The 24,862-nt window shown below is 46.2% G+C and overlaps 1 protein-coding gene across 4 annotated transcripts in view; it reads left to right on the top strand.

Moving 5' to 3' along the window:
* dgkg (diacylglycerol kinase, gamma) overlaps nt 1-24,862 on the top strand; it is a 985,082-nt gene that overhangs the window by 213,475 nt on the left and 746,745 nt on the right. For 2 of the 4 annotated variants that reach the window (XM_072479601.1, XM_072479586.1), the window contains exon 4: nt 9,625-9,645. The exons of the other annotated variants lie outside the window; for them this stretch is intronic. In XM_072479601.1, the coding sequence (XP_072335702.1) occupies nt 9,625-9,645 (21 nt within the window). The remainder of the gene's footprint in view (nt 1-9,624; nt 9,646-24,862) is intronic. 4 annotated transcript variants of the gene reach the window in all.

Below are 24,862 nucleotides of genomic sequence, written 5' to 3'. Positions count from 1 at the left end.
GTCTGTGGGGGTGGGGTGGTGTGTGTTCATCTGCTGACTGGCTGGGAGGGCACGCACAAGAGACGGGGACAGAGAGGGGTAGGGGAGGGAATGGGTCCCAAGGAAGACACAAAACGAAGCATGGGGGGGCAAGGGGCAGAGGGGAAGGGCCATGCAGCCCCCCAACCCCCCCCCCCCCCCCCGCCCAACACCAAACAATAAGAAATAACTCCGGCCGGAGGGGTGGGGAAAGCGGAACATGCTACTTACAAGGGAAGGGGGGGGCACATGGGAAAAACTGTTGTACATAAGACACAAACTTGTTTGTCAATATCAGATATACTTGAGCTGTTACTTTAGAAATAATACGTGCTTTATATGTTAAACTGTTATCCTGTTAAAGTTGGAAAATGCCAACAACAATATTTAAAAAAAAATAACAGAAGACCTCAGTAGACAAAATGGTGATTAGCAGATGGCATGGTTCAATGTCCAATACCTATCTAATTAAAGTGGTGTTTTCTTATGCTTCAGTCGATATTAGGAAAAAAACTGTACACGGTTATTTCCAAGCAGTATTACCATGATTATTGCGAAGAGAATTAAGCATTCCCAAAGCTAAAGAGAAAGTTTCACAGAAATGCATCTTCATTATTTAGTATCTGTATTTCTGCAGGTATTAGACTATCAAAACCTCTTGTTGCTTCACAGGATTTCTGTGGCTGTGCTCTAGTGAGCGTTAAGTGTGTATGCTTTTACACACTGAAGAAAGTGTGAATCAAATTTTGATGACCAGGGTTGGTGGGGGGAGAATGGAAAGCATTTTTTCAGATTTTAATTGGCTGATTTTTGTTTTTTGGGGGGGCTTTCCCAGTAGTTTACTTGGACTCGGGTGGATAAGGAATATCTTAATTGTGAAACATTACACCATTGTAACTCATTCATAATACTGTGAGTAGTGAGTCATGCAGGGAGCTGCCTGTGATGCTTTCTGCCCCAAGTTAGTTAGCGGCGCTGCATGGACTAATGTCTCCTCCAGTAAATCTGTGGCATTACATTAAAATGTCTTTTATTGTATTTTATGAGCATACCAGCATATCAATGCTGCGTAGGAAAAGATCAGCTAGCTTATCGCATTCGTATGGAATCTTCGACGCTGCATTTTATGAGGCCAATTTCCATAAACCTCACTTTTGACATTGTAAGCCTATGACCACCAACTTTGGGATAGCCTGCATGCTTTTAGTATAAGATTCTGGCTGAGATATTAACAAATTATTTGGATTGATGGTGCAAACTGTTGGAATTTAAAATTGTGGCTGCGTTTAATTTATTCAGGGAATGACATTTAACAATTGATTTCAGAGATGGGGAGAGTTACCTGAACACTGTGTTCCAGGAAACAGGCACACCTGTTGAGTAATAGAGTTGGTCTGAGGTGGGAGGGTGTGACTGAGAGTCAGCCAGGTTTGGGTGGTTGCTACCTGTGTAGATGAGAACCAGGACTATAGAATGTTGGACAAACTGACCGTTGCACCATGTGCAGGAAACCCTTCAAGTGTGACGAATGTGGTAGTTATAAAGAACAGTTTAGTCAGGATAGAAACTGTTTTCTGCAGCTGTGGCCAAGAGTTTTGAAGGTTGTGTTGCCTGCCATGTGCTAAAGTTAAAGGTATCCCCTCCTGGCTTGAGAATCCAGTTGTGGCACATGTAGGAGCAAATGTTATAGATCGAACTAAATGAGGTCCTGCAGATGAGTTTGAGGAACTGGGGCCTAAATTAATAAACATATCCTCAATGATAATAATGAGGATGATTTTCAGCTGCGTTCTCCGGCAGACCGAACTGCAACACGGGTGGAAATTACGACGAGAATAGGGTTTCCATGCCCCTCGCTAGTGATGTCACGAGGTTCACACCCACAAAGGGCAAGAACCTCATTTTAATGTTTTCGCATACATTTTAATGTAACTAATAAATCTCCCCCACCATAGGATCCACCCCCCCCCAAATTGGGAAGGGTTCCCCTTGAGTGTTTGGGGAGGGCGGGGATGGGAGTCGGAGAGTTGGAGTGGAATGGTTGTCCCTTTCCATCCGGAGGGGTGAGAAGGCGATGCCCCTATGTCTGCAAGGGGTTGAGGGTGAGAGGAGGTTGTCCCAATGCCTGCAAAGGGTGGGGGGAGGGGGGTGACTTGGTGTTGGCATTGTTTTTGTGGGAGGGGGGGTTTGGAGGGGAGGACGTACTGTCACTTGTGGTTGTGGGGAAGGGAAGGAGCCCCAGTATTGTGAGGTGGGTCCAAGCATGTACATGGGGTAGGGGGCTGGGGGCCATTCAATTTCTGTGTTGATTGGGTGCTCTTTAAAGATGGTGCCCCGATCTCGCTGGAGCTGGCCTTGCTGGTTCTATCCAGCCGTGACCCGCCAGAGTGATGGCGAAAACCCCACCCCCTCATTTTGTTTTCTCAAGGCTCAAAGATTTGAAGTGAAAACTGGTCTGTGTAGCTGAAGAGCTACACAACAGTTTTTAGTCAGAGCCTGGCACTTTGAAAAAATATGTTTAGATTCCACCCACCGTCTGTGTTACTAAGTGAACCATGTAAATTGGGATAGGATGAGACAGATTAGCGAATCAAACGTGTGGCTCGAAGAATTGTCTGTAAGAAGAGGTTTTAATTGATTGAGCTGGTGCCAATCCTACAATATTGGAAGGGATTGTAATCCATGGAATACTGACATTAGGACTGGGGAAAGAGGAAGCTGTTCATTTGGGATGGGCAGTACCTAAACTGGGCTGGGATCAGCATTCTGGTGAATTGTATAATTTGATATGTGGATAAGGCTAAAAGTTGGGACAGGGAACGGAAATTTAGTAACCTAAAAAGAAAAGTGGTGGCAACAGAACACAGTAATAATTTGGGTAATGACCCAAAGAATGGTGCACGAATGGACAGATAGTTTAACAATAATGGTGTGTTTGTGAATAAGATCCGTGCCAAAAATAATGGTAAAAAGAATCAAATGAAACTGAATGCATGAAGCATTCATAACAGATAGATTTGGATATAATCTTTATTGTCACAAGTAGGCTGCAATTGTCAAGGGCCAGGGTTTAGAAAACTCCAAAGTATGTCATAGAGTTCACCTGACCAAAACTGTTTATCGATTTTGGTTACGATGAGCAACCTTTCAGGTTTTATTCAACAGAGGCCTTAAACACTTTTAATCAAAAACGAGCTTTATTCTACGAATTTAGTTAACATTTTTATAAACACACTTAAGCATTTTTATCAGCTACAAACATAAATACCCCACACAGCTACAGTAATCTATGTATCTCCCTTAATAAATTTCCCCTTTTAACTGTTCCAATTTAATAACAATATCCCATAAACCAGAAATCCCTTTTCAAAGGACCTGGTATGGATATCACCTGTTTCCTTTCCGAAACAGCAGGGTTGAAGACCTTCCTGAAAACAGTTATCACTTTTAAGTTATCAAGTAATCTGGAAACAGCTTTTAAACTGAAGATAGAGAGAGACACTTCTTTCTAACCTGTGTAATACAAAACCAGGTCAAACTCAAAGCGAAAGTAAAACTCGAGCCACAGCCAGCTTCCAACTCAAAATCAAAAGTAAAAACTCAGAGCCACAGCCCAGCTCCACCCACACAATGACACCACTGAAGCCATGTGATAAGACAAAAACATTTCTTAAAGGGACACTCCCATGACACAATTAAGTTACTATGAAAAGCCTCACGTTGCCATATTCCGGTGCCTGTTCAGGGACACTGAGGGAGAATTCAGAATGACCAATTCACCTAACAAGCACGTCTTTCGGGACATGTGGGATGACCCCCCCCCCCCCCCCCCCCCCCCCCCCCCACACACACACACAGGGAGAACGTGCAGACTCCACACACAGTGACCCAAGCCGGGAATCGAACCTGGAACCCTGGCGCTGTGAAGAAACAGTGCTAACCACTGTGCTACCACGCCGCCATATATATAAGAAAGGAACTTTTTATAGGACACGATCAGAAAGAGGCACATGGCCAGTGTTGGCCTGAATGAGACACAAATGAGTGAGTATATTTGGGAATTTGGCTCAAAGTGTGAATTGTGCGCAGATGTGAGGGAGGTGTTCTTTTGCTTTCTGACTTTCTTGGCCATCGGGGGTTATTTGGTGAGCATTTCAACCACTGAAGTGTTACACATTTGGCTGCTGTTGTATAAAGAGTCAAAGGTTCTGCTCCTTTTCACCAACACCTTTTTTTCACTTTAACAGACTCTGCACAAAACTCTAACATCACATCACCTGACACAAAGGCCACCTGAAGCCCTTTTACATATCAATGTCAATTATTGGATACTTAACATAAATGAGATAACTAATTGGAATGTCTAGAACATAGAACATAGAACAATACAGCGCAGTACAGGCCCTTCGGCCCACGATGTTGCACCGAAACAAAAACCATCTAACCTACACTATGCCATTATCATCCATATGTTTATCCAATAAACTTTTAAATGCCCTCAATGTTGGCGAGTTCACTACTGTAGCAGGTAGGGCATTCCACGGCCTCACTACTCTTTGTGTAAAGAACCTACCTCTGACCTCTGTCCTATATCTATTACCCCTCAGTTTAAAGTTATGTCCCCGCGTGCCAGCCATATCCATCCGCGGGAGAAGGCTCTCACTGTCCACCCTATCCAACCCCCTGATCATTTTGTATGCCTCTATTAAGTCTCCTCTTAACCTTCTCTCCAACGAAAACAACCTCAAGTCCATCAGCCTTTCCTCATAAGATTTTCCCTCCATACCAGGCAACATCCTGGTAAATCTCCTCTGCACCCGCTCCAAAGCCTCCACGTCCTTCCTATAATGCGGTGACCAGAACTGTACGCAATACTCCAAATGCGGCCGTACCAGAGTTCTGTACAGCTGCAACATGACCTCCCGACTCCGGAACTCAATCCCTCTACCAATAAAGGCCAACACTCCATAGGCCTTCTTCACAACCCTATCAACCTGGGTGGCAACTTTCAGGGATCTATGTACATGGACACCTAGATCCCTCTGCTCATCCACACTTTCAAGAACTTTACCATTAGCCAAATATTCCGCATTCCTGTTATTCCTTCCAAAGTGAATCACCTCACACTTCTCTACATTAAACTCCATTTGCCACCTCTCAGCCCAGCTCTGCAGCTTATCTATATCCCTCTGTAACCTGCTACATCCTTCCACACTATCGACAACACCACCGACTTTAGTATCGTCTGCAAATTTACTCACCCACCCTTCTGCGCCTTCCTCTAGGTCATTGATAAAAATGACAAACAGCAACGGCCCCAGAACAGATCCTTGTGGTACTCCACTTGTGACTGTACTCCATTCTGAACATATCCCCTCAACCACCACCCTCTGTCTTCTTTCAGCTAGCCAATTTCTGATCCACATCTCTAAATCACCCTCGATCCCCAGCCTCCGTATTTTTTGCAATAGCCTACCGTGGGGAACCTTATCAAACGCTTTGCTGAAATCCATATACACCACATCAACTGCTCTACCCTCGTCTACCTGTTCAGTCACCTTCTCAAAGAACTCAATAAGGTTTGTGAGACATGACCTACCCTTCACAAAGCCATGCTGACTATCCCTGATCATATTATTCCTATCTAGATGATTATAAATCTTGTCTCTTATAATCCCCTCCAAGACTTTACCCACTACAGACGTGAGGCTCACCGGTCTATAGTTGCCGGGGTTGTCTCTGCTCCCCTTTTTGAACAAAGGGACCACATTTGCTGTCCTCCAGTCCTCTGGCACTATTCCTGTAGCCAATGATGACATAAAAATCAAAGCCAAAGGTCCAGCAATCTCTTCCCTGGCCTCCCAGAGAATCCTAGGATAAATCCCATCAGGTCCCGGGGACTTATCTATTTTCAGCCTGTCCAGAATTACCAACACCTCTTCCCTACGTACCTCAATGCCATCTATTCTATTAGCCTGGGGCTCAGCATTCTCCTCCACAACATTGTCTTTTTCCTGAGTGAATACTGACGAAAAATATTCATTTAGTATCTCGCCTATCTCTTCAGACTCCACACACAATTTCCCATCCCTGTCCTTGACTGGTCCTACTCTTTCCCTCGTCATTCGCTTATTCCTGACATACCTATAGAAAGCTTTTGGATTTTCCTTGATCCTTCCTGCCAAATACTTCTCATGTCCCCTCCTTGCTCGTCTTAGCTCTCTCTTTAGATCCTTCCTCGCTACCTTGTAACTATCTATCGCCCCAACCGAAACTTCACACTTCATCTTCACATAGGCCTCCTTCTTCCTCTTAACAAGAGATTCCACTTCCTTGGTAAACCACGGTTCCCTCGCTCGACGCCTTCCTCCCTGTCTGACCGGTACATACTTATCAAGAACACGCAGTAGCTGATCCTTGAACAAGCCCCACTTATCCAGTGTGCCCAACACTTGCAGCCTACTTCTCCACCTTATCCCCCCCCAAGTCACGTCTAATGGCATCATAATTGCCCTTCCCCCAGCTATAACTCTTGCCCTGCGGTGTGTACTTATCCCTTTCCATCATTAACGTAAACGTCACTGAATTGTGGTCACTGTCCCCAAAGTGCTCTCCTACCTCAAAATCCAACACCTGGCCTGGTTCATTACCCAAAACCAAATCCAACGTGGCCTCGCCTCTTGTTGGCCTGTCAACATATTGTTTCAGGAAACCCTCCTGCACACACTGTACAAAAAACGACCCATCTATTGTACTCGAACTATATCTTTTCCAGTCAATATTTGGAAAGTTAAAGTCTCCCATAATAACTACCCTGTTACTTTCGCTCATATCCAGAATCATCTTCGCCATCCTTTCCTCTACATCCCTAGAACTATTAGGAGGCCTATAAAAAACTCCCAACAGGGTGACCTCTCCTTTCCTGTTTCTAACTTCAGCCCATACTACCTCGGAAGAAGAGTCCCCATCTAGCATCCTCTCCGCCACCGTAATACTGCTCTTGACTAGCAGCGCCACACCTCCCCCTCTTTTGCCTCCTTCTCTGAGCTTACTAAAACACCTAAACCCCGGAACCTGCAACATCCATTCCTGTCCCTGCTCTATCCATGTCTCCGAAATGACCACAACATCGAAGTCCCAGGTACCAACCCATGCTGCCAGTTCCCCTACCTTGTTTTGTATACTCCTGGCATTGAAGTAGACACACTTCAAACCACCTACCTGAACACTGGCCCCCTCCTGCGACGTCAAATCTGTGCTCCTGACCTCTATACTCTCATTCTCCCTTACCCTAAAACTACAATCCAGGTTCCCATGCCCCTGCTGCATTAGTTTAAACCCCCCCCAAAGAGCACCAACAAATCTCCCCCCCAGGATATTTGTGCCCCTCAGGTTCAGATGTAGACCATCCTGTCTGTAGAGGTCCCACCTTCCCCAGAAAGAGCCCCAGTTATCCAGAAATCTGAATCCCTCCCGCCTGCACCATCCCTGTAGCCACGTGTTTAAATGCTCTCTCTCCCTATTCCTCATCACACTATCACGTGGCACGGGCAACAACCCAGAGATAACAACTCTGTTTGTTCTAGTTCTGAGCTTCCATCCTAGCTCCCTGAAAGCCTGCCTGACATCCTTGTCCCCTTTCCTACCTATGTCGTTAGTGCCAATGTGGACCACGACTTGGGGCTGCTCCCCCTCCCCCCTAAGGGGGGAGGGAGAGCAACCCCCTCTCTTAACCCATTACTTAACATGAAGCAGCAGCAGGAAAGCAATCAAAAAGACAGGCAGAATGGAAAAGGAGAAGAAGCCCTGATAATAAAAAATAATATAGGACCGGAGAAAGAATGGATCTTGGCTCAGAAAATCAGGAAGTAGAATCAGTTTGGATGGAGATTAGGACTAATGAGGGTCCTAAAAAGCTGGTCAAAGTGGAATTTAGGCCCCAAACAAAAGCTGTACTATGGACCGAATGTTAAACGAGAAATAATTGGAGAATTAGGCAAAGGCAATTTATGGGGCACTTTGACCTCCATATAAACTAGAACACTCAAATTGCCAAGGTTAGTCTTGGAGATGAATTTCTAGAATGTTTTCATGACAATTTTGTGGAGCAATATGTTGTGCAACCAACTGGGCACAAAGCTGTTTTATGTCTTGTATTATGTAAATATGACAACAGTAATTAGTAATCTCATATTAAAAAATCCTTGGAGAGAAAAAGCGCTCATTGTACAAATTGAAGTCTGTCTTAAGTTTGAAAGCTACATACACTTTTTTTTAAATTTAGAGTACCCAATTATTTTTTTTCCCAATTAAGGGGCAATCCACCTACCTTGCACATTTTTGGGTTGTGGGGGTGAAACCCACGCAAGCACGGGGAGAATGTGCAAACTCCACACGGACAGTGACCTAGGGTCGGGATTCGAACCCGGGTCCTCAGCGTGGTAGGTAGCAATGCTAACCACTGTGCCACCATGCTGCCCGAAAGCTACATACTCAGTCAGAGAGGGGATGGAGATGTCACAGTTAAACATTCCCCGGCTAATGGAATGGGAAAGATGCTCAGTATTGTTTCTATCAAGTGACCTATGCTGTGCAGAGGTATAGGCCTTGTAAGGAGGAAGAGCTAAATTGACTTTGATATAGCTTCACAGTTGATATGGCCTGTTTAGCACCCTTTCTAGACTCTTTCTTGAAGTATTTTTTTAAAAAGATGTGGCTCCTTTGTGAAATGTTGAACTAATCATTAGGTATTGCCTTTAAGGAACGATCGTGCATTTAAAAATAATGAGGATAAAACTGAAAGATGTCAGAAAAGCTTTATGCCAGTGACATTGTTGCAGTGTCAGCCATGGCTCAGTTGGTAGCTTGCTCGCATTTGAGAGTGTAAGTTGTCGGCGCAAGTCCCCTGGAGCACAAAATCAAGGCGGCATTCCACTAGTTACTGAGGGAGTGCTGCTCTGTTGATGGTGCTGTTCTATCGATGAGTCATTAAAACAAGACCCTGTCTACCCTTTCAGGAGGATGTAAAAGAACCTGTGGTGCGATTTCAAAGGAGAGCAGGGTATGTCCTGGATAATATTTATCCCTCAGTCAGCATCACAAGAACCAGATTATCTGGTCATTATCACCTTGTTGTTTGTGGGAGTTTACTGTGCTAAGTTGGCTGCCACGTTTCCTACATTACAACTATGTCTGCTCTTCAAAAATATTTTATTGACTGTAAAACATTTTGGACTGTCTGGTCATGATGTAAATACAAGTCCTTTTAACCTTTCAGTTTCATTAGTGTTGTTTATGAGTACATAAAGAAAAGCAATAATGCATCAACTGAAATCATTGCATGTATTAGCAAGATTCTTGCCAAATACTATTCAGGATCAGAGTGCCCCTACAAATGCGTAATTTTCTCATAAGTAAAACATGGTCCTACTGTCCCACCAAGTTTGGCACACATCTGTACAGATACAATATACTTAATGTTCTGAAAAAAATAAATCACCTCTATCAACAATTTCTATTATTTTGCAAATCTATCTATTACTGTTCAATAACCTATTTCTTCCTTTCTTTCTTTCTGTCTGTCCTTCAATTCACACAACTCTGCAGAAGCAAGATATTCTAAATCAAGTAAGCATGTTGTTTTTATTGTTTTTAGCTTCAATATTTGCTGCTTATATTTTACTTTTCGCATTGCATTTAATCTCTCAACATTTTTATGATGATTTACAAAGATTTCAATGTCATCAGTTTGAAACTTTATTGGAACTGAGTCACTGAAGCTGATGCAAGTGGTAGAAAGACACAACATCATCTGCAACTCGTACACTTTCCTAACTCTAAAATAACGTCACAACAATCAGAAGTGAACATGTTTGAGTTTAATGAATGATCAGTATAGCTCCATGTTAGCTGCTGTTCCATTATGTACTGAGGTTTTGATGCAGGTTGTGCTGTCAACTCAATTGAATAAACAAAAATAACGTTGAAGTCTTTACATTGGTAGGGAACTGAAAAAGTTTAGTGAGAATTGTCAATGTAGAACTTGAGGATTCCTATTCAAGCAGATGGGTGTGAATAAAAAGTCAGTAGTGCATGGTGAAAACATGCTTTTATTTTGTGTTTCATGGGTTCAATATTAAAGTAGGCTTGGATTTTGTCAGACTGACGGGTCTCGCCCACTGTTGGGAGAGCTGGCGTGGCAATTCTGTGTTTCATGGGTTCAATATTGTAGGCTTGGATTTTGTCAGACTGACGGGTCTCGCCTACTGTTGGGAGAGCAGGAGTGGCAATTCTGTCAGTTGCACGCAGGAGGCCGAAGAATCAAGTACACTACGGGCACTCAAGTGGCCACTGTTGGGCCTTCTCCAAGATGGAGAATCCCCAAGATTGGTCGAAGTCCCACCCACCAAGTGTTTCAAGCCAGTCAAAGACTGCCAGCTCTTCACTGCCACCAGCTGCAGTAATGGCTGTTGGTGCTGATGCACCCACCAGAGTCCCAGGATCATTGTGGGGGGGGGGGGGGCCCAGACCAAAAGTAACTTAAGTTGGGATGGGATTGTGTGGAATGGGTGATGAGGAGCAGAGGGATAGCCTTTAGCACCCCCCCCCAAACTCCAGAGACCAAAGGGCAGCCTCCCGTTGGCGTGGGAACCCATGTGGCTCACATAATCCCTGTGGTGGGCTCGGATAATAATAAATCTTAGCAGCTTATGTTCCCTTCCGAACCCTCACGACATCGAGGTCCCAGGTTCGATCCCGGCCCTGGGCCACTGTCCGTGTGAAGTTTGCACATTCTCCCCGTGTTTGCGTGGATTTCGTCCCCAGAACCCAAAGATGTGCAGGGCAGGTGGATTGGCCATCCTAAATTGCCCCTTAATAGGAAAAAATGAATTGGGTACTGTAAATTTATTTTAAACAAAAAACAAGGTGCACCATCCTGACACTCTCTGGTATCACTCTTTCCCTCTTGAGCAAGCCCTCCGCAGGAGAGCTGTTCGCAGATGCACACCTCGTGAGACCAGTTGTGCTACACGTTCTGACATCGTGCTGCTATGGGTGCGTTATTTGGCATGGAAGGATAATTTCAGCATATGGGCCTTGTGATGAGATACTAATTTATTACAATGAGGCTCCTGTTGTTGAACGGCAAGAAACGTGGCCCACCATTGATGGGGGAGTGCGCAGGAGATAATCCCGTCCTCCATTTACATTGCCGTGAAATGCAACTTTCGCCTTCTCACAAGATTTTCCGCATTTGTTGCTGAACCCATCCAACTCGAATGAGAGCGGAAAATCCCTGCCATTGTCTTTTCTCGGACTGTATCAATTACATGATTTGATCATTAAAATACTGATGAGACATAATTTGACCAGTGTCTTTTCTTTATTTTAGAGAAAATTGGGATCTCCATTTGTTCTGGGAAAAAGATATTATCTGCACACATGCCATGGGAAAATTAAGCTGCTTATGCCTTTGTTTTGAATGTAATTCATGTATTGGGTCAAAAACCTGTTAACATTAATCATCCAAGTAATTTTACATTCTGATATTCAGGAATAATTACAACTCCAGTGCCCTGCCTCTCCGGGCCCGCTCCAGCTCCACTCCCTGGGGACTAGGATGTTCTCTTTTGATGCCTTCCAGCTGTGTGTCAGAGACGTAAAGAGGGTTTCCCGGTTCTCCAACGTTTGTAATCTCTCTTGAGTTCCTCAATGTTCTCTGGGGTCAGGTGTTTTACATTCAGCTTCCATGATCTCCTGCCAAACCTCTGGTCCTTCTGTAGGTGACAGTCGACCAATAGGAGGCAGCGGTTAGAGATGAACACTCGCTTGACATTGAACGTGAAAGCACCCAACACAAACAGGAAGTCTCTCCTGGAGCAGGCAGACCTGTCTGGTGTGTCCAGGTATATCTACACTGCGCTCTATCTGCAGGGCTGCTAAAGGTGTTGTGCAGCTTGGCATCTTTTACTGTTTCCGACAGGAGTCTGGATGAGGCGTCCATTTTGCTGTCGGCATTGCCGGATCGTCCAGCCATATCAGTGATGCAGTTGAAGTCACTGCTCAGAATGATGGCCTGGAAGAGGTCAGCAGCAATGGAAGATGCTGAAGGACAACCAGCCACTTGCTGCATTGAGACGAGGCATGCAAGTTAATTAACTGGAGTGGAGTATTCTTGTTCAAGTAAGTCTGCAACGAGAAGACACCCGCCCACCATCTACTCAACTTCGGAGATGGTGAAATTGTCCCCACGCAGCAGAATATCCTGGCCAGAGGAACGCGAGTCATTTCCTCCTTACAAGGTTGATGGTGCTTGTGACCACCAACGGTACCACTTCCTGCAGGAGCTGAGGTATGGTACCAGACACTCCTGTAGAAACAGCAGGTCGGCTTTGACCTAGGCAAGGTAATCCAAAGTGGCAACACATTACATAATGGATTTAACACCGCGCGGGTTAATGGAAGTGATCTTTATTCCCATTTTAACACATCTTGCTGCTTACCAGATGCGTCGTCTTTGACTGTTCCAGTCCATTTGGCAGTTCCTGCATACCCATAGTGTCCATGAATAGCCTCACTTTGAATTGGCTGAGGAAACTGTTCTGAATCTTCTCATTTGGATTGTTCCATCCAGGTGGCTTCACTTCCTCTGTTGCAACCATCTCTGCCATCCATTCCCCTCTAGGGATGCTGTTGCTCCCGACTTCCCGGAGCTGGGATGTGCATGTCTCCTCTCTTTGGGGTTGGAGTTGGGGTGCGCTGGTCACATCGTTGTTTCCGATGCCCTGGAGCTCCGGTGTCTCCTTCTCCAAACCCCAGAGCTTTTCCGCTTCTTCTGTAGATGCCCATTTTCATCCTCCCCCGAAGTGCAGCTGCCTTCGTCGCCTGTGTCGGATGGGTCTGGTCTCTTCCTGCTCATTTGTGGGGGGGGGAGCTGTGTCATTTCACCTTTCTTCGTGTTCCTCATCACCAACTGTCAAGCCGACACCGACTGGCCCTCTGATGGTTTCTCCCCCATTGGTTTGGTCTGCTGGGAGGTTGGAGGTGCGGGGAATGGTGATGTTGTTCGACCGCCAACTGCCTCCCTCTTCCGTTTCCCCATGTCTTCCACTTTGTCCCATTCTGCAGGCTGAAGGCTTCACTAGCTGGAGGTTTACATGTTGCCTTGGCAGTCGTTAGGCTGGCCATTCCATCTGCTTGGCTCTTCCTGGCTTTCGCCTGTGCGAAGGAAGGCCACATTTGGTACAGGTCGTGTGGAGATGGCCTGCTCCGCCACACAGGTTGCAGAATTTTGTCTACTTGTAGTCTTTTATATGATGGTCTTCCTGCTTGCAGTTTTTGCAGATGAGAGCGCTGCAGTTGGTCACCACATGGCTGGATTTCCCGCAGGAGCGACAAACTTTGGGCTGCCTGTGTAGATGAGATAGCCACAGCTTTCCCTGATAGTGAAGCTGGAAGGAGGGTGTTGGATTACTCCCTTCCCATTGTTTGTGAGTGTCATCTTGACCTGACATTTGATGGTCCAGATTACGAAGGCATCCTTAACCTCCGAGCAGTTTCCAACCTTGTTATCGTACCTGGCGAGGAAGGTGATCAGATCTATGACCAGAACATGGGTATTGTAGAGGTGCACAGTCACCACATGGTCCTATTGAGATGGCAGAGTAAAGAGGGCTTCTGCTTTGAGGATTCTCAGGTGTGGCAGGTCACTCTTCTCAAACCCTTTCAGGAACTTGATGAAGGCAGCAGCATTTGAATGTCACATCAAGAGCATGTTTTCTAGCACTTGGATGTGGTTAAGTTTAAATTTGTGATTAAGCCTTTTGGGCATGTTGTGATGAATGTAGGAATTTCTGATATATGTATTTGGTGCAGTAAGTTTAAAGGCCTGAGGTAGAATGTAACTGCAGCTGCTGCAGTAGCATTTTTAAAAACCATGGTTTGCAAGTCAGTCGATCTTTGAGGCTACAAGAGGTGCAATTAAAGCATTTGGGCTAATGGACTTTTTTTTATAATAAGAGAGTTCCCTGGGGAGTAGATAATTGGATACATTGTTTTCAGCTGAGTGAGATGAAGTAGTTAATGGGAGGTGCCTAGGCTGAAGCAGTTAGGTGTTGTGGTTTCAGGTTAGCTTTAGATTGGGATGTGAACAGAAGATGAGCAGCTGCTCTCAATACAGCTCAGTTAAAGATCTGTCTGTAGACAGGCTAGCAGTTTCTTTCCAAACAGTCCAGTTGAAGATTTGATGAGAACGGACCAGAAGCAGCTGGTCTCATGATAGTGAGTTAAAGATTTGCCTGTGAACAGAATAGGCAGTTTCAGCAGAAAGTTGGGACAGGCAAGAATTTGAAGCTGGTTCCTGAAGGAGGGGATAGATCAAGTTCAAAGGAGGAGACCCTCCCCACCTTGTTGTTTACAGGTAGAGGATCAGGTCTCTTGATCTGTGAGCACTGCTACCTCATGAGGCTCAGGCTTTTGTGGCAAGTCATTGCTGGCATCTGCAGTTTCCTGGGCTAAGACCACCATCTCACTCATCTGCTCACCTTGGTCTGTGCTTCTCCCCAAAGTCTATACTCTCCTCACTTACAGGGAAAGATGACAGAGTGAAGACTGTTAGAAATGGCTAGAAAATGACCACATTTGTGAAGGGTGGACTATGAGGCAAGGTTGCAAAAGAGATCAATATGAGGTTGAGTTTTGGCTTTCCTGATGGGGATTTGAAGAGGTGCCTGAAGAGAGAGGAATGAATAGAAGTGTGTTGGTCAGAGGAGTGGTGTGCAGAAGAATGCTGGGAAAGTCAGGATATGGGGCTTGGCATCTGTTATGATGCTCACTTTCCTACCCTTCCTGAGATCCTTGATCTTCGAGGGGCATTGTCCCCTGGTTGGAGAGACTGCCATTTTGCTGCTGACATCCTTGGCCTCTTCAATCCATGCCTGCTTGGTTATAGAGGTTATGCTCATGCTTCTGCCACTGGGGAAGCATCACTTTCCCAGTCTCTATGACCCTGCATCAGGACCTTCAGCTAAGAGTGAGAAACCTGAGACGTAACATCATGGGTCTCCCCTCCATTCTCTCGTTGCTTTAGTTTCAGGAATCCGTGTCCAATTGAGCCACTCTAACTCATGCGGAATTCCTTTCACATGAAATCCTTTCTTTGACAGAACTGATGTGTCATCCTGCCTATCCTCTCTGGCTGGGGAGCCAGGATACTAATGTGTCTCAGCTCAAGAGCTTTAGCTATCTATCAGTGAGTTCCCCATCGATTACAGGTCCCTCCAATATTGAAGGGACTATTAATTGAAAATCCTGGTCTCCCTTATTAATCCTCACACACAAAAAAGAAACATCCACATAATATTTACCTGAATAAGTCAATATTTTCTCCCTTGTTTTCCTTTCAACAATATTTCAAAATCAACAAAACCAATTCTGTTCAGGGCTGAGAAACATTTTCCCACTTGGTCTGGCAAAATACTACTCGTGTAGCCCAGGAAATTGTGTGTCCCTACATTTCCATTAATCCTTAACAGTGACGCCACCTTTACATAGTTCATGGATGTACCCAGGCGTAAGTGAATTTGGAAATAATTTTCATTTTGCTCTCTCATCATCTATCGAAAGGAGACAATGTGGTTTCTTTAACATGGTTGTCAGTCTAATTTTCTGGTCTTTGGAGACTGAAATCCTGATTTATTTCAGAAGGAAGTACCTACGAGTTAAATTTGCCATGTAAAATTATATGTCAGCCCATTGTAACCCATTCTTCACATAAAATTATGCTCCGTGACAGCAGGTGCATTACCGTTTGAAATCCTGCGACAGCTCATGTTTTGAAATATAATAGGCATGTTACATAAAAATGTGTTGCGTTAAAAGCCAGATTTATCGCAAAATTTAAAATTTATGATGTGTTTTGCAGTAGATCTGATAACGTAAAGTTATTACACCCCAAGAAAATGTCGTCTTGGATAGAGATGTCATCAATAATGTTATGACAGGATTAATTATCTCATTTGAAAAGTCAAAATGGAAAGCATACATAAAAATTACATTGCATACTTTGTGGAAAATCAAACAACAGTCCAAGAAAGCTATCCTGTGAGTCAGTGGATAAGTGAATGTTTCTGATTTAGGATCAGCTGATTGGAAACTGGAGTTTGAACCATGGGTCAATAATAGAATGAATCCTGCCATCAAACAGGGACATTTGGACGGTGACCTAGCAAGGAATAGTCCACGAAGGAGGTTCACTGTTCACATGAGACATATGAAATGACTAAATATGATCCATGTGGGGATAATCCTAACTAAAAAGAGCAAATCTACAAAATGCAAAGAAATGGGGTATGATTATTGAACAATTACTGAGAATTTCTACTCAGTGAAGCTAATGAAGTACTAGGATGTTGAATATGACTACAAGAAGTTATTCTAATTGAATGGAATACTGGTGGTGCAACACTGAAAAACCTGGTCCCTTTCTGAAATGTTTTTAATGGCTTCAGGGAAGGGTCCAAGATTTAAAAAATAATTGGCACTAATGCAGATATTCTAGTTGAAAAAGAGAGGGAAATATTAAATACAATAAGCATAGTGAGAGAGGAAGTACGAGACAGATTGACATTCTTGAATGTGGATAAATCACCACGGCTAGATGGATTATAGCACAGACTGTGAAAAGGAAGTCGGGGAGGAAATAGCCAAAGCTTTGAGGATCATTTTCCAATCCTTACTGGATACATTTAAAGTGCCAAAGGATGGGAGGTATGCGAACATTGTGTAACATTATTTTAGAAGGGTGTGAGGGATAGGCCAAATAATTATAGACTGGGCAGTCTGACTTTGGTATAGGCGATTAGAATTAATTCTGAGAGACAGGATAAATTGTCACTTAGAAAGGAATAGATTGACCAGGTATAGTCAGCTTGGTTTTGTTAGGGGAAGATCGTGCCGTACTAATTTAGTCAGTTTTCTTGAAAAAGTCATAAGGAGGATTAATTAGGGTAGTGCACTGGAGGTTGTCTACATGGGTTTTAGTTTGGCATTTGGCAAGGTCCCACCTTGGCACATTAGCCAGAAAAGTAAAAGCCCATTGGACACAGGGAAAGGTGCAAAATCAGCTCTGACAGGAAATAAAGATTGATGGATGTTTTTGTGAATGAGAAACAGTTTCCAGTGGTGTTCCACAGGGCTCAGTGTTGGGTCACTTGCTGTTTGGTGTACATGTAATGATTTGGAATTAAATGTGGGAGGCCTGATTTGGAAATTTGCGGATCGCACAAAAAATTGGCTGTGAAGAGATGGCTGCCGTCTCCAAAATTATGTCAATAGTTTGATAGAGTGGGTGCAAAAGTGGCAAATGGGATTCAATCCGGAGGAGTGTGGGGTAATGCATTTGCGGAGGACAAGCAAAGTAAAGGAATACAGAAATGAAAGTATAATGGGAGGGGTAGAGGAAGTGAGAGACGTTGAGGTGCATGTCCACAGGTCCCTGAAGGTGGTAGGACAGGTGGATAAGGTGGGAAAGAAAGCATATGGAATGCTTTCCTTTATTGGATGAGGTAGGGAATACAAAAGCATGGATGTAATGATGGAACTGTATAAAATGCTGGTTAGGCCACAATTGGGAATTTTGTACCACCACATTACAGGAAGGGCACAATTGCTCTGGAGAGAGTGCAGAGGAGATTTACAAGAATCTTGCTTGAGCTTGAAAATTGCAGCTGTGAGGAAAGATTGGATTGGTTGAGGTTGTTTTCTTTTCGAACTGCGGAGCCTGAGGGGTGAACTGATTGAGTTGTACAAGATTATGAGTGGCCTCAGGGTTGCCCTGTTTCCCTTAGCGGAGAGTTCAATTACTGGGACACACTTAAGGCGATTGGTAGAGCGATTAGAGGGGACATGACTGTCGTGTTGGGTGCTCTGCTACATAGACGAACCAACATGGTTGCGGATGGTACAACTCAGTTTTATTACTAACAATAACAACATCTGTAAACTGGTTACTGTGGTTCGTTCATTACCCTCTAACCCACGGACCTAGCCCTAACACTATCTTGGAGAAGCACTCAGCACATGGTGAATGTCTGAGTGGCTTGCTGTGAGCACTGTGCCCTGAGCTGTCTCCTGCTGGAATGAGTGGGAAGTGTCGTGTTCCCCGTTTTATAGTGTGTATGCTCTTGCCTGTGATTGGCTGTGATGTTGCGTGTGTATTGATTGGTCCGTTGATCTGTCCATCAGTGTATGTATGTTTGCGCCATGATGTTTATCTGAATATCATGACAATGACAAAAAAAAACTCTTCACCCAGAGGGTACTGGGAGTTTGGAATTCATTGTCTGGTTTGCTGGTGGAGACAGAAACCCGCAATATATTTAAAAGGTACCTGGATCTGCACGCAAACTGCTGTAACCTGCAGAGCTATGGACCAGGTCCTGGAAGGTGGGATTAAAATGGGCATCTCTTTTTTTTCTTCTTTTTCAGCCAGCGCAGACATGATGGCTGAATGGACTCTTTCTATGCTGTAACTTTCCTACAGTTCTATGGTTCCACTCCCCTTGTACCTCCATTGGCTGGGGTGTATTTCTAATCTGTGGAATGATAGAGTTGATAGTCTAATAAGCCTTTCATCCTCATGCTTTATGAAATTGTTCTGAACTTTATTATGACCTTTTGCGATTGGCCATATATTTATAAATGATGATTTATACAGTCCATTGACTAATTTCTAATCACCAATGGTTTTCACTAAGGTACAAAACATGTTTATTAAACTCCTAGTAATATTGCATCTAATTTTTGAATGTATGTCCTAGAAGCACACACATACATATGGATATGATGAACCTACTTTTTTGGAAACAATTGTTGATGTTATGGCCACATTAATTGATTAGTTATTTTATTTAGTTACACTAATCATGCATGCCAGTTAATGAGAGCTCATTTTGGGAAATCAAGATAAGGCTAAAGTACCGAATAATTATGAAAGTAATTCTTAGTGAGTATCTGTGTGAGTATCCCTGTCACTGTGATCTGGTACATGTTCAAAACTTTACTGTGATACATTAGCCAGAATGTGTTCAGCATTCAGCTGCATCAGATGTACAGTTGGCAAAATGTACAACACTTAAAACAGCAACTGAGCTGAGACACCGCAAAATAGCAAGATTCTGTCTCTCTGTCTGTGGTAAAGTGTGGCATTTTACTTACAGATAGTAGCTGGTGTTACAGATCGGAGAGGGTTTAATTTAAACAGCCCTGAATTCTTTCCTTACCACCTGTCAGTGAACAGATGTATCAATTTTGATGCCCCCCCCCCCCCCATTAAAGAGGTGGTGTATTTCCCAACGCCTCGGTTTCGGTGTGATTCAATTTCTAGAAATTACCCAAAGCAAAAGAGGGTTTGTTTATTTGTACAGACTCAAGCCCGGGAGGAAGGTAGCAATTTTGTCTCCTTTTCACTCATCTAATAAAAGTAGGGGGTAAAGAAATAAATAGGCATTCATATCTGGGCAAAACTCTTTTTCCGAGCTGCTGTTTGGTCAATGGATCAATTGTAATCTGTGCTTTTCAACTCCACAATGCAATTTACAGCTTCCTCCAACTGGGGGAAGGGTCATGTCACATGACTCCCAACTTTCCACATTGGCTCTGACAAAGGGCATATATTCCTTTGCTGCGTTCCTGGGAAAATTAATGTCACAGCCATTAACAATTACAAAGGAAGGTTACATGGCTGTTTATTCCGTAGCTTCCAATGGCCATGCCTTCCTTATGAAACATCGATGGCCTTTATATGATTCCCTTTGAATTTGGTCTTTTTAGTCCACAAGGTTGTTAGCAGATCTTCAGGGATAACGAGGCACAAATATCTTCAATGCTTCTACATTAGCTCCTATTGTACGAAGGTCACCAACTGACATGGCTTCAGTCATCTTAAAGGGTCATTGTCATAATGGCTATGATGATATATTTGTGTGTCACGCTAAGTTCCAATTTTCATTGAGTGTCACTTCTTGTTAATTATAGCCTACCTGTTAAAGGTAGTGATGTGCCTTAGCTTTAAACTTCATCTGTAACTGGAGTATGATCATGCCCACTTCCTAACTGATCTTGCAATGATGTAGCTGAACACCAAGCAAATCCCAACTGCAATGTCACAAGTGCAGTAATTCAGTAAAATTTGTATTTTGACATGGCCAGCATCATTCAGCTCTTTGTTATAATAGGCTGAATTTGTTGTATATTACTGAAATGAAAATCTGAGTATGGTTCCAGATTGGCTCCTGGCATTTACTGGTTTGTCAATGTCAGTTGCAGTCAAGTTGCTGTAAAATCAGCGTTCTTTAATTGGACACCGAAGCAAGGTATATTAGGCTCCCCCTCCTGATGGTTATTCAGTCAACTAACTTTAATGGGAATTGTCTATGCCTGAACACAGCAGACAACAACAAGCTTAGGCTTGGTTACATCCTGCTGCTCAGTAGCTTGCTGGAAATTGCATTCCCGTCTCAGACATGAAAATGGTTCATTATTGAGGTTGTAGAATGTTGCTGCCATTCATGAATTGTACCCTGTGGTAGTCACCACTGTTGTATTCTATTGTATATACTGCACTGCATACAAGGGTATTACGGGGGTAGATCCCTGCCTCCTGGCTCCGCCCAGTAGGCGGAGTATAAATGTGTGTGCTCTCCAAACTGCAGCCATTTCAGCAGCAGCTGCAGGAGGCCACACATCTGTGTAATAAAGCCTCGATTACTCTCTACTCTCATCTCATCGTAATTGATAGTGCATCAATTTGTTACACAGAGATTTTACAAAGCTGGATCTCCGCATCAAGCCGGATCACCTCCAGCTGCATCCTCAAGCGGACAACGCCAAAAAGGACTTCACACATTGGCTAGCTTGCTTTGAAGCATACATCGGATCTGCGACAGACCCAATCCCAGAAGCACAGCAGCTCCAGATTCTGTACACGCGGCTGAGCTCCGATGTCTTTCCCCTCATCCAGGACGCGCCTACCTACGCAGAGGCCATGGCATTACTGAAGGAGAACTACGCTCAGCAGACCAACAAGATCTATGCCAGGCACCTCCTGTCCACGCAGCACCAACTTCCTGGTGAGTGTGTGGAAGATTTCTGGCATGTCCTGCTCGTCCTGGTGAGAGACTGTGATTGCAAGGCCGTTGAACATTCTAATCTGCTAATGAGAGACATGTTCATTACGGCCATAGGGTCAGCCTACATCCGCCAGGGCCTCTTAGAAGGGGCTGCGCTTGACCTCGCAGCGGCCAAGAAACTAGCGCTCTCGCTCACAGTCGCCTCACGCAACGTGCAGGCGTATGCCCCCTACCGCATGGCCCTCCCCTCCTGGGCATCGTGGACCCTGCCAGCGGCCACCTCATTGTGGACCCCATCAGCGACCACCCCCAGCCAACCCCACGCCTGCGCCGCACGGCAGCCAACCAACCCCGGGGGACCTAAGTGCTACTTCTGCGGACAGACAAAACACCCCTGGCAGCGCTGCACGGCGCGGAGCGCGCTTTGCAAGGCCTGCGGCAAGAAAGGACATTTCGCTGCAGTGTGCCAGGCCTGCTCAATCGCCGCTATTGTCCCTGCAACCTTCGCATGCGGCCAGTGGGCGCTGCCATCTTCCTCGCCTCAGACCACATGTGGCCTGTGGGCATCGCCATTTTGCTCCCCTCACAACACGTGCGGCCCATGGGCGCCGCCATCTTGCTCGCCTCATAACAAATGGGCGGAGCCATCTTGTCTGCCCCAGGACACGTGCAGCCTGAGGGTGCCGCCGTCTTGCCTGCCTCAGGACACGTGCGGCCCTTGGCGCCGCCATCTTGCCTGCCTCAGGACACGTGCGGCCCTTGGCGCCGCCATCTTCCCCGCCTCAGGACCCCTGCCCGTCGGGCACCTCATCGGGCCGCTCATCGCCTGCAACCGCCGACAACCAGCCGCGTCTCGCCTCCGTCATGATCGACCAGTCCTGACCGCACAACCTCGCGACCGCGTCGACAAAGGTGAAGGTCAACGGGCATGAGATATCCTGCCTTCTGGACTCCGGGAGCACGGAGAGCTTCATCCACCCCGATACGGTAAGGCGCTGGTCCCTCACGGTACACCCCATTAACCAAAGAATCTCCCTGGCCTTCGAATCCCACTCCATGGTGATCCGGGGGTACAGCATCGCCACACTCTCCATCCAGGGCGCAGAGTTCAGCGGCTTCCGGCTCTACGTCCTCCCCAACGTCTGCGCTGCCTTGCTACTCGGCCTGGACTTCCAATGCAACCTCCAGAGCCTAACCCTGAAATTTGGCGGGGCCCTACCACCCCTTACTGTTTGTGGCCTCGCGACCCTTAATGTCGACCCGCCTTCTCTGTTTGCAAACCTCACGCCGGATTGCAAACTCGTCGCCACCAGGAGCAGACGGTGCAGCGCCAAGGACAGGACCTTCATCAGGTCTGAGGTCCAGCGGCTGCTGCGGGAAGGTATCATCGAGGCCAGCAACAGCCCCTGGAGAGCCCAAGTGGTAGTGGTGAAAACGGGGGAGAAAAACAGGATGGTCGTTGACTACAGTCAGACCATCAATCGGTAAACGCAGCTCAACGCATACCCCTCCCACGTATATCTGATATGGTCAATCAGATTGCACAGTACCGGGTCTTCTCGACAGTGGACCTGAAATCTGCCTACCACCACCTCCCATTCGCAAGACGGATCGCCCGTACACAGTGTTTGAAGCGGACATCCGCCTTTACCATTTCCTTAGTGTTCCCTTCGGCGTCACTAATGGGGTCTCCGGCTTCCAACGGGAAATGGACCGAATGGTTGACCGATACTGACTGAGGGCCGCTTTCCTGTACCTGGATAATGGAGTTCTCGGGCCTGACCCTGATCGCATGCGCCCCCTCATGGATCTCCCCCTTCCCCACTGCTCCAAGGCCCTCAAACAATGCCTGGGGTTCTTTTCGTACTACGCCCAGTGGGTCCCTAACTATGAGGACAAGGCCCACCCACTCATCCACTCCACCGGTTTCCCACTGACGGCCAAGTCTCACCAGGCCTTCAACCGTATCAATGTCGACATCGCCAAGGCCGCGATGCACGTGGTCGACGAGACGCTCCCCGTCCAAGTCGAGAGCGATGCATCAGACGTCACTGGCCGCCACCCTCAACCAGGCAGGCAGGCCCGTAGCATTCTTTTCCCTCCATGTCTCCGAAATTTGGCACTCCTCGTTGAAAAGGAGGCCCAAGCTATCGTTGAAGCTGTGCGGCACTGGAGGCATTACCTGTACGGCAGGAGATTCACTCTCCTCACAGACCAACGGTCCGTTGCCTTCATGTTTAATAACACACAGCGGGGTAAGATCAAAAATGATAAGATCTTGCAGTGGAGGATCGAGCTCTCCACCTTTAATTACGAGATTTTGTATCGTCCCGGTAAGCTCAACTGATGCCCTGTCCCGAGGTACATGTGCCATTGCACAAGTGGACCGACTCTGGACGCTGCACGACGATCTCTGTCACCCAGCGGTCACCCGCTTTTATTACTTCATTATGGTCCACAATCTGCCCTACTCCATCGAGGAAGTCAGGGCTATCACCAGAGACTGCTAGGTCCGTGCGGAGTGTAAACCGCACTTCTACCGACCAGACCGTGCGCGCCTGGTGAAGGCCTCCTGACTCTTTGAACGCCTCAGTGTGGACTTCAAAGGGCCCCTCCCCTCCACCGACCCCAACACGTATTTTCTCAATGTGGACGACGAATATTCCAGATTGCCCTTCGCCATCCCATGCCCTGATATGACGTCTGCCATCGTCATCAAAGCCCTCAACACCATCTTCGCTCTGTTCAGTTTCCCCGCCTACGTCCACAGTGACCGAGGATCCTCATTTATGAGCGATGAGCTGCGCCAGTACCTGCTCAACAGGGGCATTGCCTCGCGCAGGACGACCAGCTACAACCCCGGGGAAACGGGCAGGTGGAGCGGGAGAATGGGACGGTCTGGAAGGCCGTCCAGCTGTCCCAGAAATCTCCCGGCCTCCGCTGGCAGGAGGTCCTCTCCGATGCACTTTGCTCCATTCGGTCGCTCCTGTGCACGGCGACTAACGAAACCCCCCATGAACATCTCTTTGCCTTCCCCAGGAAGTCCACCTCCGGGATTTCGCTCCCAACGTGGCTGGCAGCTCCAGGACCCGTTCTCCTCCGCAAGCACGTGAGGCTCCACAAGGCTGACCCGTTGGTTGAGAGGGTACAGCTACTCCACGCAAACCCGCAATACGCCTACGTCGCGTACCCCGACGGCCGCCAAGACATAGTCCCCCTCAGAGACCTGGCACCAGCTGGGTCCCCACACACCCCTCCCTTTCCCCAGCGCACCCCAACACAGCCCCCGCTCCAAGACAATCCGTCCTCCCCTTGGTTCCACCCGGGGATGAAGAGAATGTCGACATGCACCTGGAGTCACTGACGACCGAGCCGACGCCTGACTCGCCACCAGCACTGCGGCGCTCTCAACGACGGATCAAGGCGCCCGACTGTTTTGTAACCTTCTCTGAAATTTTAATGACAAACTGTATGTAAATAGTTTTCCACCACCCCCGCTGGACTCATTTTTAACAGGGGGTGAATGTGGTAGTCACCACTGTTGTATTATATTGTATATAGTGCACTGCATACGAGGATATTACGGTAAGGCCCCTGTATTACAGGTACTGGGGGGGTGGATCCCTGCCTGTTGGCTCTGCCCAGTAGGCAGAGTATAAATGTGTGCGCTCTCCGAACTGCAGCCATTTTGGCAGCAGCTGTAGGAGGCCACACAT

Source organism: Scyliorhinus torazame, chromosome 2 (assembly GCF_047496885.1).
Source record: "Scyliorhinus torazame isolate Kashiwa2021f chromosome 2, sScyTor2.1, whole genome shotgun sequence".
Classification (NCBI taxonomy): domain Eukaryota; kingdom Metazoa; phylum Chordata; class Chondrichthyes; order Carcharhiniformes; family Scyliorhinidae; genus Scyliorhinus; species Scyliorhinus torazame.
The sequence above is the reverse complement of the archived record's forward strand: the minus strand, read 5'-3'. Positions and strand labels throughout refer to the sequence as shown.